Raw genomic sequence first — 16294 nt, forward strand, 5'->3', positions numbered from 1 at the left:
CCAGCATTTTTTTTACCATTCTTTTTCTTTCTAATATCTCCTAGCCTTAGCTCAATGCACTGGAATTGGGCAATGAGGCACAGAAAGAGAGTTTTAGGAGACATCCTCTGGTGGACCAGAGCAGTGGGAAACACAACTTCTAAGCTCAGAGAGAGTGTGGAAATCTATCTCCCTTTTCGTCTTTTCAGGGAGGAAAAAAAAGAGGGGGAAACATGACATACACTGGATACATTAAAAGGATAATAACCCTACTCACGTAAATTCAACAGCTTAGGTGAAACTGACTCATTTAAGTCTTCAAAAAACACAAACTACCTGAACTGGCTCAAGACGAAATAGATAACCTGAGGGGCACTGGGGTGGCTCAGTTGGTTAAACATCCAACTCTTGATCTCAGCTCAGGTCTTGATCTCAGGGTTGTGAGTTCAAGCCCTGAGTTCAAGTCCACTGGGTGTGGAGCCTACTTAAAAAAAATAATCTGAATATATAACTATTTATATATACAAAAATATGTAACTATAATATAATCATTTAAAATAATTAATTCTCAGTTAAAATTGTTTTGAAAATCTCCAACCTCAAATAGTTTTACTGGTAAATTCTACCAAATAAGTAAAGACAAAGTAACACTAATACTACCCAATTTCTAAACAAATTAAATCAATAATAAATAACCTTCCCCCAAATAAAACACCAGGCCTAGATGGTTTCACTGGTGAATTCTAACAAATATTTAAGGAAGAGTTAAGTTTAAAAAAAATTGTTTTAATGCTTACTCATTTTTGAGAGAAAGAGTGAGACAGAGTGTAAATGGGGGAGGGGCAGAGAGAGAGGGAGGCACAGAATCTGAAGCAGGCTCCAGGCTCTGAACTGTCAGCACAGAGCCTGATGTGGGGCTTGAACCCATGAACTGTGAGATCATGACCTGAGCTGAAGTTGGACGCTTAACCAAAGGAGCCACCCAGGCACCCCAGGAAGACTTAAGTTTAAATTGAATTTAGGTCAATTCTCCACAATCTCTTCCAGATAACGGAACAGAAAACAGACCATACTCTAACTCATTTTATGAAGCCAGCAAATTCAAATTTGACAAAGACAGTACAAAGAAAACTATTCCAGGTATATGCGTACCAGGCTTATCTCAGTTTTAGATTCTCGTTGATTAACAACTCACAACCAACTTTATAATAAAAAAAAATACTTACCTCTAACACTATATTTTCTTTTGAGGTCCTTTGTTAGCTTATCTCTTCCTGGTTTTTGCTAATTTAAGTTGTTGGCTATTGACAACACTCTAAATATTAGCTATCCACTTAATATGTCTTCAAGAAAATCTACAGCCTACCCTGAATTGTTGTTCTACCCACTCTGCCCCATGTTCAAATATCAGAATGTTCACTTGGAATTTTGAACTGAAATTGAAATATGAAATATCATCATCAATATGAAATATCTAACACATTTTAGTCAGTAGTGAAAATGAGCCTAATGCAAATATTTGAATAGCACAGAACTTGTATCCGTGAGTTTCAGAACCACAGCTCTGAAAGAGTTCGGAAAAAGTTTGTGTCCAAGGCCCATCTTTGTATAAAATTCAACATGGCTGAAATCTAATTCATTTTCCTCCCCCTTCCCTGTCAGGACTTTTCCTTCTTATCAGTGGTACCTAGGCTTAAGATATTAGAAAAATGTTTGATATTTTTCACTCCCTTTTCTTCTCCTTGTCCTTCACCAATTGCCCCATGCAATTATTCCTTACTTCTTTTGGATACATCCTTCCATTTCTAGGCCCCCTGCCACCACCATATTCTCTCCCTTTCCTGAATAATTCCTATGCAAAGCCAAACTTATCCATCTAAAGGATTGTATTTTACATATCATCCTAATGCCTTCGTTTATACTGAATTCATTCCGCCTGAAGTGTTGTTACCTTTCCTGTACTGGTCTAAACTGTACCTTTTGTTGAGTCCTGTTTTCCTTGTGACTCCCTTTCTGGTTGTCCTAAGCTTCAACCACTCTTGTCTGAATTTCTGGAGCATTTATTGTCTGTATCACTTATTTAGCACACAAAATACTACTTTGCTGTATCTGTGCACAAATGCTTGCTTCCTTTCTAGCAGGGCCTGTAATGGTTATGCATTAAGAGGTATTGAAGATTCTTTTCCCCTCTAATATTCAAGATAGAGATTCAAGAGACATCTCAACTTATATGTATATAAACAAACAAAAAAAACAAAACAAACAAACAAGTAGAATACATTGTTCCAGTTTCCTGAGGTTGACTTGGGGTTTTTATATTATTTTTTTTGGAGCAACTACTCTTTGTCTCTATGCTAGACATTATACTAGATGTTGCAGACAGAACAAAACAGGACAGCAGTCAGTTCTGCCTTCAAGAAGCACATATTCTGATGGGAACAAATAAACACAATGGCAATACTGTGGAGTATACATCACAGTAGATGCATAGGGAATATCAGAACACATAAGAACATGTAATACTGATGTGGGAGGCCATGGCAGTCATCCCAGAGAAAGGGATCCCAAAAACTGGAACACAGAGGATGAGTAGAAGTTGCTCAGGCAAAAGTGTGTGTGAGTATATGCAGGGGTGGGGTGGGGGTAGGGAAAAGAAGACTACTCCAGGCAAAAGGAACGTCATATGCAAGGTCCTGGAGACAAGCAAAACATGGTTCGTTGAACATGTGAAAGGAGTTTAATTTGGGTGGAACACAGAGTGCAAGGCATGGGAAAGCAAGAGATGAGGTTGGAGGGGTAATCAGGGCTTATGATAAGATAGGAAACACTTGGCAGGGCAGTGAGCAGCATGTGGGAGGCAGGATGACTAAATGAGATGCATTTTAGGGAGGCCACTTTGCCTGCAGTGTAGAGAATAGTCTGAGTGGGGAGGGGAGTGGAGGCAGGAAGGCCAGTTGGGTTGCTGCTGTGGTAGGTAATCATTGATGATGAGCTAGCCATAGCAGTGGTGGTAGGGATGAAAAAACTGGATAAATTTCAGGGATGCTGAAGGTAGAACTGTGAGGACTAAGTGTGGGCATGGGGAGAGAGAGAGAGAGTTAAATAGGTGTTCATGCCATTCCATAAGAAGAAAATCAGGAGAAAAATCTGGTAGGGAGGAGAAGATAATGTGTTAAGTGTCAGCCATGTTTAGCTTGGGATCCTCCACCTGGGAATACCCATGTGGAGATGTCATGGCAGCCATGTATGTTGGCCTAAACCTCAGGAGAGAAATCTTGGTCAGAGATGTAACTTTGGGGCTCCAAAGTAAATTACTCCAAGTAAATGTGATAAGGAAGCCATGTAAGTCCAAGAAGACAATGTGTGTGTAAAGTGTAGAATAACAAGTGTGTGTGAAGTAAGAAGATAAAGCCAGACTAAAAATCCTAAACCCCAAAGAACAAAAATGTTTAAAAGATGAGCAAGAGGATCACACACACACACACACACACACACACACACACACAAACAAACTGAAAAGCGGTCTAGAGGTAGGAGGATATCTAAGAAACTATGGTGTTGCCTAAGTAGGTCAACAATGTTACATACAATATCAATAAATCCGGGCCTATTATTTATGAGAAAGGTTTTTTTTTTTTTATCTTGGTGTGAATACTACAGTGCAGCAATTCTCAAACGTTTGGTTGTACAAATTATTGTATACTCTTATAAATTACTGAGGACTCAAAAGAGCTGATTATGGCAGCTGATTATGTAGATTATGGCTACATCTACTGATATTAATAGAAATTAAAATAGAAAACTTTAAATGTATTAATTCATTAACAAATAATAAACCTATTTATTATTAATATGTTCATAAAAGGAACTATTTTAAAACAAAAAGCTTAGTGAGGAGAGTGGCATTATTTTACATTTTGGCAAATCTAATGTCAGGCTTTCTGGAAAACAGCTGGATTCTCATTTCTGGTTCTGCCTTCAATCTGTTTTGCTGTCACGCATTATGAGTAGCCTCTGGAAAATTCCACTGTATTATCATGAAAGAACAAGAGTGAAAAAAGTAGATAACATCTTAAATAATGATGAAAATAGTTTGTTTTGCAGATTTCCTCAGAGGGAACTCTAGAGATCTGGGGACTACACTTGTAGAATTAATGCCCCAGAGTGGGAGAGCTTGACCATGCTGTGAGCCTCACAAGCTGTTGATACTATACTCAAAAGTATGCTGGGTAGAGTCAACTAAGGCTTCAAGGGTTATTTTATGAGAGGTTGAGGTGGCCTGGTTGATACTACCTTCCAAAGTTAGGAATGGACTTTAGAATGTTCATTCAACTGATTCATTCAACATGTATTTATTTAGCACATATTCTATGCCAGGAACTGTTTTAGAAGGAGAAGATATACCAATAAACAAAACAGACAAAAGCCTTGCCTTCATTAAGCCTCCCTTCTGCTGGAAAAGATTACACAATAAACAAAATAATAAAATATACAGTATACAGGAGCATGGTAGGTACTATGCAGAAGAATAATGCAAAGAGGTATAGGGATTGTTGGAAGGATTTGCAAATTTCAGTAGCAGGGACAGAGAAGGACTCATCTGAGCAAAGTCAGCATTTGAGCAAAGACCTGAAGGAGGCGAGAGAGCCATTTGGTTATCTGGCGGAAGAGCTTTTCTAGGTATTTGAAAAATTAGTTTTTAAAATTTAGTCTAACTTTAATTAATACGTATTCTTTAATCTGGCATCGATTGTATCTGGCAGTAGCTGCAAGCATAGAAAATAAGATCTGAGAACTAATGTTCATTCAGTGTCTGTCATGGACCAGGTATTCTGCCAGGTATTATAGGTATTATATATGAAATTTGGTACCTTCATTAATGTTTACAGTTTAGTGAAGAAGACAAAGCATGCACGTACAATTCCTGCAGTTGCAGTGTAGCAGTTCTTACCAGGAACAGTAGTCGGTTTGAAGTTGCACCAGCAGAGGCTTCTATGCACCTGATCTACCTGAAGTTTACATTTCTTCCACTGAACTGACGTGTGAAGGGTACTACTCTTTAATGTAGCAGAAAGTAAGCCAGGAAGTTAATAACACCTAATCGCACCTTTTACAGAGCACTTGAGTTTACAAAGCGTGTTCGCTAATTAATCCATTTAATCTTCATAACCATTTTCAGAAGTGGGTATTATTCTTAGAAGTGTTATTGCCTTTGTGCGATGGGAAACAGGCTCGGAAGGCTAAAGTGGTTATAGGGTATATTGCGGGGTCTTTGAGCGCAATGGAAGCTCTGTGGTACAACTTAGTAAGTTTATTTAAAGTAGCACTGGGACGGACCTGTGGGCAGAAAGGGCTGTACTTTTGCTGTATGAACCTCGTGGTTATATCCTTAGTGCTCAGGGTGGAGGAAACGCGCAGGGAGTATTCGATCATAAACGTTTTTCTTTGAATTTCTACTCATAAAACCACTTTCACAAGATTTCTCTGGTGATTATCATTCAGTTCCATATTAAAAAAAAATTTAACATTTATTTATTTTCAAGAGACAGAATGTGAGCGGGGGAGGGGCAGAGAGGGAGACACAGAATCTGAAGCAGGCTCCAGGTTCCCAGCTGTCAGCGCAGAGCCCCAAGGGGCTCAAACCCACTGACCTTGAGATCATGACCTGAACTGAAGTCTGACGCTTAACCGACTGAACCACCCAGGCACCTCTCACTCCGTTCTATATTAATAATTGGTAAGACAGGCAGTCATGAAACCCTTTAAGAATGTAGCAACCAGCACATATTTGAACCTTATCAAAACTATGCAGGCTATAGGTCAGCCTTGTGGGCTAAAGTTGAACATATTTTTGCTTCTATCCCTCATCAGGTGGAGTTGGGGCTTAAGATAATCTGCCTTCAAACACAAAGCTTTTCCTACTGCAATGCAGCTGTTATGAGCAGCTGCTGAAATAAAAGAGCGTTGTGCTCTGCAACTCAGTCCTTTCCCAAGTACACCACTGAAGGAGGGTTAGGTTAGGACCGGGGGTTACTAACAGCCTACAAAGCAGGGCGAAATCACCCACAGCTCTTCCACTCTGCGCTTGCGCAGAGGAGGAATTAAACTCCCCGGAAAGACGCCTGGGACTCTGAGTTTGCGCAGACGCAGAGCTTCCTCAAGGCGGAACTGGGGCGACCCGGGCTCCTGCAACCTAAACACCCGGGGAGAAAGGAAGGTGGCAGACGTGCAGCGGTGCGCATGCGCGGACACTTCTCTCGAGTGAAGGGTTGAGAGCCGGACCCGGGCGGCCAGCTGGGCTGAGAGCGGAGTAGGGTCAGGATGGACGAGGACGTGCTGACCACCCTGAAGATCCTCATCATCGGCGAGAGTGGCGTGGGCAAGTCCAGGTGAGGCGAGCCTGCGGGCCGTGACGAGGGCAGCGGGGCTCTTCCTGCCGCCGTGGCCTCTGTCTGCTGGGCCGCGACGGGAACGGTAAAGGCGGCGGGCCAGGCTGGGGGCGGGCTCCGCGGGTTCTTCCCGGCCTCTTGGCCGCGCGGTCCTGCGGCCCCTGTCCTCCCGGCGCCCGCCCGGTTCTCGGCCTGTGCCAGGCCCGACTTGTCTCGATCGCTTCTCCTCGCGTCGCGCCGAATAAACAATTCCGAGGGCCGCCGCTCGGCCGGCAGGTTTGCTGCCGACGAGCCTAGGGCGTGGCGGGCGGGTTTGGCCCGAGTGAGGCCGAGCGCGAAGCCGGGTCTCGGCCCCCTGGGTCCAGGCTCACTGTCATTCACCCCGCGAGTTGAGTTGGAACTCCAGTGCTTTGGTTTTTGTCAAGCTTTCTCTGAACACGCAGGGCTCTGCACGGGAAGTTTCGCGACGCCTTAGGTCACATTCCTGGCCTATTTTGGTGCACCCCGTTGCCGCTTCTCTGTTTCTTTATGAGTCAGCTGTGAAAGAACTCCTTGGTCTTCTGACCCCTTGAGTAATTCACCTTAGCCTAAGATACTAGTTGAAGCGGCGGACCACCCTTGAGAGTAACGTGTTATTGTTGCCTCGCGTTCTGCCACATCATCTGGAGGTAAAAGAACAAAGTAGTATTTTGTGTTTTCTTTCTTGACTTTTTCTTGAGGGACGGTGGTAACGGACGGTAAATTCGAGTTAAATGTCAGTCAGGGAAGGCTCAGTGGGTGTTGCAAGCGGAGTGTGATTTCATTCAAGCCTTAGAACAGAGTTCCCCAAGGAATGTTATCCTTGCCATCTGATGATTATCATCATCACTGGCTTATATTCTAGGCTGTCTTGATTTTTAAACAATATTCAAATTTCGGGAGCTGTAAATAATTCCATGGTTTAGCTGTGCCTCCTGCTAACCGTATCGTTCAAATCACTTCATAAAGTTTTCCTTTTGTTTAGATGCTTACGGGTTTGAAATTTTATTCTGTAATATGTTCTGCAATTGTATGTATTTTTAAAGTATGGCAATGTAGTTTCTAATTTTCCTCATTTAATGTTCTCAGTGTATATTGGAGTGGGGGATTGGCACATAACGGGGAATAAATTTATGAATCTATGGGCTAGCAAAATAGTGCGGTGTGTGTGTTATTTAAAGGTTTCAATATTTTTCATGATCACCATCTATTATATTTGAGGGTTAAAAAATTAGTTAATATATTGAACATTGTCAAAAGGAATTCTATAGCCTCGTGACCTTTCTTTTTTTTCATAAGATGTGACTCTCATTTTAGGTTAAGGCATATGAAATTGCTGAGTTTGAACTCAAGAATGGTTAAATGTCATTTTCTGCAGTTCAACCCAATACAAGTTTGGTCGGCCCTTTTTTAAAATGTATTGGAGGGATGACTATTTAGGCCCTGTTAAAATTTTCTGGAAGGTTAATTGGAGTGTTTACATAATTGAGGTTCTTCCTCTAGCATAAAATCTGTGAAATGGATTTACTGGTTTCCTTACTTCTCTCCCCTCAGACAAACAAACGTGTTTGGATCTAATCTCCAAGCTTTTCTAAGAACTTAATGGCGAATTTTCAGCTGCTTACTGCAAAATTTTAACACCTTTAACTTCCTCTTTCAAGAAAGGATTGTGTTTAGGGAGAAAGTTGGCATCTGTCTATATACCTATCTAGATGTAGATATACTAGACAAGCACTATTGGTGTATGTGATATACTATGGAAAACACCCTTGAACACTTTCTGGATGAGAATAAATGACTCTGCTAAAATAGAAGCCTATGCTTTTTAAGGTGAGTTAGTACAAAAACATTTGTCATGGATACAATCTTCAAGGGTTGTTCTGACCAGTAAGTTTCTATGATCTAGAGCTAGTAGAAGTGCAACATCACTTGTATTGTTGCATGACAAAGGACATCTTTTTTAAAAATTTAAATTAATTAATTTAAATCCAAGTTAGTTAACATATGGTGTAATAATGATTTCAGGAAAAGAATTTAATGATTCGTCACTTACTTGTAACACCCAGTGCTCATCCCAACAAGTGTCCTCCTTAATGCCCCTTGCCCATTTAGCCCATCCCCCCAGCCAACATCCCTCCAAGCAACCCTGAGCTTGTTCTCTGTATTTAAGAGTCTCTTATGGTTTGTCTCCCTCTCTGTTTTTTAATATTATTTTTGCTTCCTTTCCCTTATGTTCATCTGTTTTGTCACTACAAAGAATATCTTAACTAATTCAAATTAGTGGGTTATTTTTCCAGTTTATTTCAGACTGTTGGAGTATAATGAGCATGGGTGATAGCAGTCAGATCAGGATTATGAAACTGGTGCTGCCACTTGTGTGACCTTGTGTGTGATACTTGAACACTCTAGGCGTTCATTTCTTCATTTGAAAAATGAGGTTCGAATGGAAATCCCTCAAACCTTAACTGATGTTAAATGTATGAGATTCTTCTGTGGCTCACAGTGGGGAAGTAAAGAAGTAGCGAAGTGTTTCAGAGACTGGAATGGATTATAGAGACTTTGTATTATCTAAATTGCTGTCTCTCCTATCCCTCTTGTGTCCCCATCCTTTTTGGCCAATTTCATTTGTAAATTAGGAAAGGCAGACTAATTATGATCACACTGTTTATTGGAAACTTGGTCTCCTCTCAGTGATACAGTGGTAGTTACTCCTTCCATCTCTCGCTCTGCGTGGAGGGTATTTTGCTCCTTTAACTTTGAAAATATGAAAGCTTAAATATACATCCTTTAGAGCTTTGGTTCTTAATCATTTTCTGGTTGTGGATTCTTTAAAAAATCTAATGGAGAAATAGACTCTCTGCCTTGAAGGAAGCAGAGCATAGAGTTTAGAATACATTTCCAGCTAACAGTGTACCCCTGGCTAAGTTCTGCTTATGTTAAAATGTGTTGCTTTGTACCATATCAGTTCCCTGTCCTTCCTGACAAAGTACCATTAATGGCAAGTGTTATTGTAAGGATTAGCAATTGTGTAAGAAGAACCGCTGGCTCAAGTGTGTGGCATATTGTTGATGTTCAATAAATCATAGCCAATACTGTTGTTATTATTGTATTGTTCTGGTGTTATGATTGCTACTACTACTCTACAAGGTTCTTATGTTTTTGTAATAATATTTCTTTGGTGACTGAGTATGGATACATACCTTTTCCATTCTAAAATTATGAGTAACTAAATTTTTAGTGAAATCTTCACTTTTATTAACTTAAAATTTAATGTTGGGGAGAGAAGATTTTTACAAGTGCAGCCTTTTAAGATCCTTGTTAGTGCTGTCACCTAACTCATGTTGGAAGTAAAAACCGTACAGTCAGGAGGGTTCAATGTTAAGTAGAAAAATCTACAATTTGTTTCACTTTTGTGGTGCTGGTTTTATGGTAAACACAAGAAGGCAAAACCAAGAAAAGGAGAGTTAATCCCTTAACACCAGATTTTGAATACCAAAAGGCCATTATGTGTTGCAATATACTCTGAAAAAAAAAAAAAAAAAAATCTCTAGCAGCAATAATTACAACCTGTAGATATATATATATATATATATATATATATATATATATATATATAAATTTTTTTTTTCAGTTCAAACATCTGATAGCTATTTCCTTGATCTTACTAATGCATACAGGTGAATAGAACAATCTAGTCCTATTGTTGGAGATGATGTGAGGGAGGATTGATTAATTTTATAAAATCCAGGGCTTTAAGAAAAGCTTAGATTTTATTTTTGAAGAGCTTTTAATCACTGGCACTTTACCTTACATTAAATAAGTAATTCTGGGAGATATATAATCTTAGAGTACTCCTAATGGTGTCTTTTGCTTTTATTTCATCTCTTCCCTTCTAGTTTCTTTACTGTTTCCTGGATTTAGTCCTTATCTCTCACCATAACCATGGCAGTTGTCTTCTGTTAATTTTCTTGCTTTTTTTTTCCTGTCATTAACTTTTCTTTACATTTTCAAAATGTAAGAGCATTTCTTGCCATTTTTTTTTTTTAAGCTTTCAGTAGCTCCCTGTGGCCTACTTGATTTCATACACCCTTCTTAGCATTTGCCAGAATGTAGTTATTCTGTCTCTGGTATGATCTGTCTACCCTCACTTTTTGCTAGATCTTTTCTTCCCACTTAGGTAGTAGTCCTACTACTTGTTACAAAATGATAGATTTTCTCACCTGTATGTTTTTACTTGAATTCAGAGTGGATTACACATCAGACTTAAACAAAACATTAATTTGTTGTATTCCAAGAGACTTATTTTCCCCCCTTTTGTCCATGTCACAGTATAATGTTTTTGCCGATACTATTTTCTCACAAGGACATACCAGTACAGTTCAAAACCAAAACCAAAACACAGCCCAAATCTTTTCACACTTGGGAATTATGTAGGGGAGCATGGGGACTATATTAAGTAAACTATTTTGCTCTTGGGATTCTTTTATTGCCTTTTCAATAATTTAATTATTGGAATTAAATTATTATAATAATAAATAATTAAATTATTTTCAATAATTTAATATACCTGTATTGAAGCAGTATTTATATACCTGCACTGAGGCAGTATTTGTGGGAGCAGACCAACATCAGCGATTCTTATTTGTGTCTAATTTGTAACAAAATGTAATACATGGTTAAGAAAAAAGAGAAATTTCTAATCTGTCTTTTTAACATCTCTTTTAGCCTGCTCTTGAGGTTCACAGATGATACTTTTGATCCAGAACTTGCAGCAACGATAGGTAAGCCTGTATTTAAAAATTCAGTAGAGGGGCGCCTGGGTGGCTCAGTCGATTAAGCATCCGACTTGGGCTCAGGTCATGATCTCACGGTTTGTGGGTTCGAGCCCTGCGTCAGGCTCTGCTGACAGCTCAGAGCTTGGAGCCTGCTTCTGATTCCGTGTCTCTCTCTCTCTCTGCCCTTCCCCTGCTCACGCTCTCTCTCTCTCTCTGTCTCTCAAAAATAAATAAATGTAAAAAATTTAAAAAAATTAAGTTAAATTAAAAAAATTCAATAGAAATGCCACATATTTTCTTGCCTTCAGTCTGTTTTATCTGATTCCTTCTATCCTTCATCTCACCACCCCATTGCTTCCATATCTGTTGCTTTCATGTCTTCTTTATCTTTCAAGGCTCAACTTGGTTTCATTAAATTTCTGGAGCCTTTGTAGATCTCACCAAGCAAAACTAACTTTATTTGTTGGTTCATGGCACTTTGTTTTATCACTGTGGATATTATGATTATCTGTACACACATTTCTTTCTTGTACTATGCATTGTCTTTTATTTAGCAGCATATAATTATCTGAATATTTATTGTATGCCAGGCATTGTCCTGAGAGGTCGGGTTATAATGATGAATAATGCAGACTTGGTGTCTATCATCATGGACCTAACAGTATCACCTACTAGTAGACTGTGTTGCCTTTTTAGCGTTTGCTACAGTATCTTGCATATGTTCTGAACTCAACAGGTTTATTGATATTAGTTGTTAAAGATTGTTAGAAGCAGTAATACCTAAGTGGCTTTTTAAAATGAAATTTAGATTGCCTGAAAGTGGTTTGCTACACTAGCTTACTAGAATACATGAGAAAATAGAGCTAAATATTTACCAAAATATGTCACATGTTTAGGGAGTAGATGACAATAGAAAAGTATCAAGAGACAGCGTGCAGTATGTGAAAGAGCTGAGTCAGAGTGGGATAGTAGTCTTGGCTCTGCCTTGAACCAGTTGTCTAGATTTTGAGCAATTCCTTTAACTTCACTGTTTTCAGAGAGATAATACATTTTTCTTACAGCTCTAAAATTTCATGATCTGATGAGCAGAATGTAGTAAATACGATCCTAGCATTATTATTAGGGAAAATGAGTTTCTCTTAACTGGCTTTATTTGTTTTCATTTATTGTGTGTGTAGATTTATTTTTGTTTCCTTTTTTTTCAAATGTTAAATAATTTCATACTTAGAGAAAGGTTATAAAAATAGTACAAGAATTTTTGTATAGCCCCAAACATTAATATTTATGCTTTAAACATATGCTTTGTCATTCTTCCTTTACATACACATACCAGTATTCTTGTTTTTTTTTTTTTAATTGAGAATAAAAATGGAGATATGATTAACCTCTAAATACTTTGGTGTGTATTTCCTAAATGAAGATGGTTACAATTCTACTCTATATAGACAGATTTCATTAATTGTCTCCCTAATGTCTTATTTAGAAAAAAAAAGAAAAAAACTATGTTTTGTTTCTGGTCCAGGATCCAGTCCAGGATCACACACAATTTAGTTGTCATTTCTCTCCAGTCTTTCTTTGTCTTTCATGGCTTTGACATTTTTGGAGTTCTTACAGGTCAGTTACATTGTAGACTATCCTTCAATTGCATTTGTCCAGAGTGTCCTCATGGTTAGATTCAGGTTATGCCTTTTTGACAGGAATTCTTCAAAGTGTTTCTCAGAGCATGGTGGATATTTGTACCATTCCTGTGATGGGATTTAGGTTACTTAAAGTGACATATGCCAAATTTCTTTACTATGAAGTGTCATTCTGTCATTCTAACTGTGGTGGTTATCAGACGGTGATTTTTCAAGTCCCATCATTCCATCTACATTTCTTATTTACAATTCTGTAAGGAGGAGGTCTCTTTTTTGTTTCTATCAATATGTACTCACAGTGCCTCTAAATGTTTAGTCAGTTATACCAAGCATTACTTAGCTTTTGTGTGGCATATTAACATTTACCGATTTACTTTTATGTGTGTGAAAAGGAGTCATTTAAAACACTAGTAATTTAGGGGCACCTGGGTGGCTTAGTCGGTTAAGCATCGAACCTTGGCTCAGGTCATGATCTCATGGTTCGTGAGTTCGAGCCCCGTGTCGGGCTCTGGGCTGACAGCTCAGAGCCTGGAGCCTGCTTCAGATTCTGTGTCTCCCTCTCTCTGTGCCCCTCCCTGGCTCACGCTCTGTCTCTCACTGTCTCTCAAAAATAAAATAAAATCATTAAACAAAATTTAAAACACTAGTAACTTAAAATCCATTTTAATTTGGCTTTTATGTATTACTTGTTCCTTTAAAAAATTGGTAGTAAAACTTCATTTCACTCAGAACATGCCTAACAATGGATAGTGAGGAGAAGGGTAGTAACTGGCAGGAAAATAAATTTGCCTAGAGTTAAAATTTTACTCAGGGAATGATCCATATATAATATAAAGCCATCTGTCCTCATTTCAAATCCGATTGGAATCTGGGGAGTATGATAAATTATGTGTTGTCCTTACTATTAAAAAGACTTTGTCTGCTTTAAAAACAAATACTGGGGTTGTGGCATACTGATGAGTATATACATAACTTGTTCCCCAGATGGGCCCTGGGTCTTGAAAAGTGTCTTTTACATTTAGGCATCAGATTATTTTCTGCCTTAGGTTATAACTAACATACACATGAGTTTTTAAAATAAAAGCAATTAGCCCGTTTGCTATAATGACCTTGTAAAAGGTCCACATTGTGGAAAATTAGTATCTTATCAATAAAATAGTAAGGAAAGCATACTTTTATCTTTCAGTAATATGGTGAGACACTCAAGTTTTTGTCTTGTATAACATATCCTTTTAACATATTTGTTAGATTTTTGAGTCTGAGGATGGTACAATAAAGTTGGCATTTTCTTTTTTTCCTTTCTGGCAGTTGGCCACAGTAACAACAAAGAGAGGGAAAAAGTAAAACACATACGCTGTATTCCACTGAACTAGAAGAGAGCTAAAAACCCTAGGCCACAAAATAGGCGGAATGTCTGCCAAAAGCAGCGAGAACAAGCAGGCTGCATGTGGGAAGTGGAGCGAGGATGCCACAGCTATAGAGCTTGGAACCAGCAAGAGATGCTTCATGAAACCGAGAGGCCCACCCTGAGATGCAAAACCAAAATCCCTTGTTTGCAAAAGCAACATGGGCTTTTAAAGCTGATGGCAGGAGTTTCCCTGTACCTGGTTTGATTCTAAGAAGTTGGGGAGATGAAGCCAAACAGGCTTTTTTTTTTTTTGGCATTTTTCTGTCTCTGTAGCAGTGGGGAAGAGATGTCTTTGCATCCTGAAAACCTCAGGGCTGCCTGTCTCCAGTGGCTGTTGAGAATTAAAAAAAAAAAAAAAAAAGATTCTCATGTAAAACCCTGAATCAAGACAAAGTTTTTCTGGTTAAGAACTGGAGTCACTATGGCCTTCTTCATGAACCTCTTACAAATAGCTTATCCAAAAAACCCCCAACCTCCTTTAAAGATGAATTAACAAAAGGATTTCAGCTGAAGGCCACTCCTACCTTTCCAGAATCAAAAAGGAAGAAAGTAGCAGAAAAACCAAGGACAGATAAAGCATACTCAACAGAAAAAATACTTCTGTAAGGGAGTTGAAAATCATGTCCAACCATTTTGTTAATTTAGAACACTTTTTGGGGGCGCCTGGGTGGCTCAGTAGGTTGGGCGTCCGACTTCAGCTCAGGACACGATCTCACGGTCCGTGAGTTCGAGCCCCGCGTCGGGCTCTGGGCTGATGGCTCAGAGCCTGGAGCCTGCTTCAGATGCTATGACTCCCTCTCTCTCTGCCCCTCCCCTGTTCATGCTCTGTCTCTCTCTGTCTCAAAAATAAATAAAACGTTAAAAAAAAAATTAAAAAAAAACAACAACACTTTTGGAAGTATTTACCACTGAGAGCACAAAGCAGTGATAGAAGAGGTCAGGGAAGAGACAGTGTAGCCGCATGAGAAAATGCAATGTAAGCTGATTGAGCAGAAAGAAAAATAAGGTAAGAAAATAAAACCATCGCTGAAATGAAGGTGAAATTAGAAGGATCACAAGGGACAGTAGAGACTGTGGAAAACAAAATAAAGGACAGGGAAGCTAGAAATGGAAAAAGTGGGTGGAATTTATCAAAGTGAATAAAAATGTTAAAACACATTAGAGAAAATGATGTGGAAATCAGAAAAGGAGATTCAGCATATGTGTATTTGAATCTTAGAAGAAGAAATAGAATGAGGCAACAGATACAAAGGTATAACCCAAGGTAATTATTTCTGACATAAAAATAAATACACACACAAAATTGTAAGAATATATTGAACAGGTTTTTTGTTTGCTACGTAGGGGTGTTTGAAAGAAAAAGGCATAAAGTTTCTTTTTCTGCTGTGGCAAGGCCATATGATGGTACTTAATCGGCTGCATAAATAGAACTAATTGAAATGGTAAGCATCGGTTAGATCTTGTAGAAATTAGTTACACTAACTTCATATAATTTGATTACACGGGCAAAATTGGCTTCGTGTTAAAGTTTTTATTTTTAATATTTTTTAAGTTTTTGTTTTTTAATTTACTCTGTTTTAGGTAACTTACCTTTGAGTAGAAAAAGTGCTTTAAGTAAAACTTTTTTTCAAATAAAAATTAGAAAATTTAAAATGAGTTCTCTACTTAAGATAGCTCACAAACTGTTCCTTAATCTGGTTGTAAGACATAATTGCTAAAATATATGAAAATGGTTTGAGGTTTGATACATTTCAATGTAGACAAATTTTGGTTGTGATTGGTTGACTTAGGTCAGTGATTCTTATTACTCCCTTGTTAAGCTTTTAAAAATATTAATGAGTGTGCCCTCATATTACCTGTGTTTGGCTTCTAAGGACAAGCGGCCAAATCTGTTCCATCCACAAGTTACCTTATGGTTTGGGCCGACTTAACAAAATGACAATTTATTTAAAATAGTGACTTTATATATCTTGTTTAATGCCATAACACAAACCTGTTAAATTATTTGGAAATATTAGGTAGTTAGAAGAAAAATGTAACTATTCTGTTTCATGTAATTTCATTCAGTTAAACATTTTAATTGGAGTA

General features: G+C 38.4%; 1 protein-coding gene across 1 annotated transcript in view; it reads left to right on the forward strand.

Moving 5' to 3' along the window:
- The first annotated feature begins 6116 nt into the window (after positions 1 to 6116).
- Positions 6117 to 16294, forward strand: part of RAB18 (RAB18, member RAS oncogene family) — a 39658-nt gene continuing 29480 nt past the window's right edge. The window contains exons 1-2 of the mRNA XM_030321163.2: positions 6117 to 6368; positions 11112 to 11167. Of these exons, the coding sequence (XP_030177023.1) occupies positions 6301 to 6368; positions 11112 to 11167 (124 nt within the window). The 5' untranslated portion in view covers positions 6117 to 6300. The remainder of the gene's footprint in view (positions 6369 to 11111; positions 11168 to 16294) is intronic.

Source organism: Lynx canadensis, chromosome B4 (assembly GCF_007474595.2).
Source record: "Lynx canadensis isolate LIC74 chromosome B4, mLynCan4.pri.v2, whole genome shotgun sequence".
In the NCBI taxonomy this organism is placed as follows: domain Eukaryota; kingdom Metazoa; phylum Chordata; class Mammalia; order Carnivora; family Felidae; genus Lynx; species Lynx canadensis.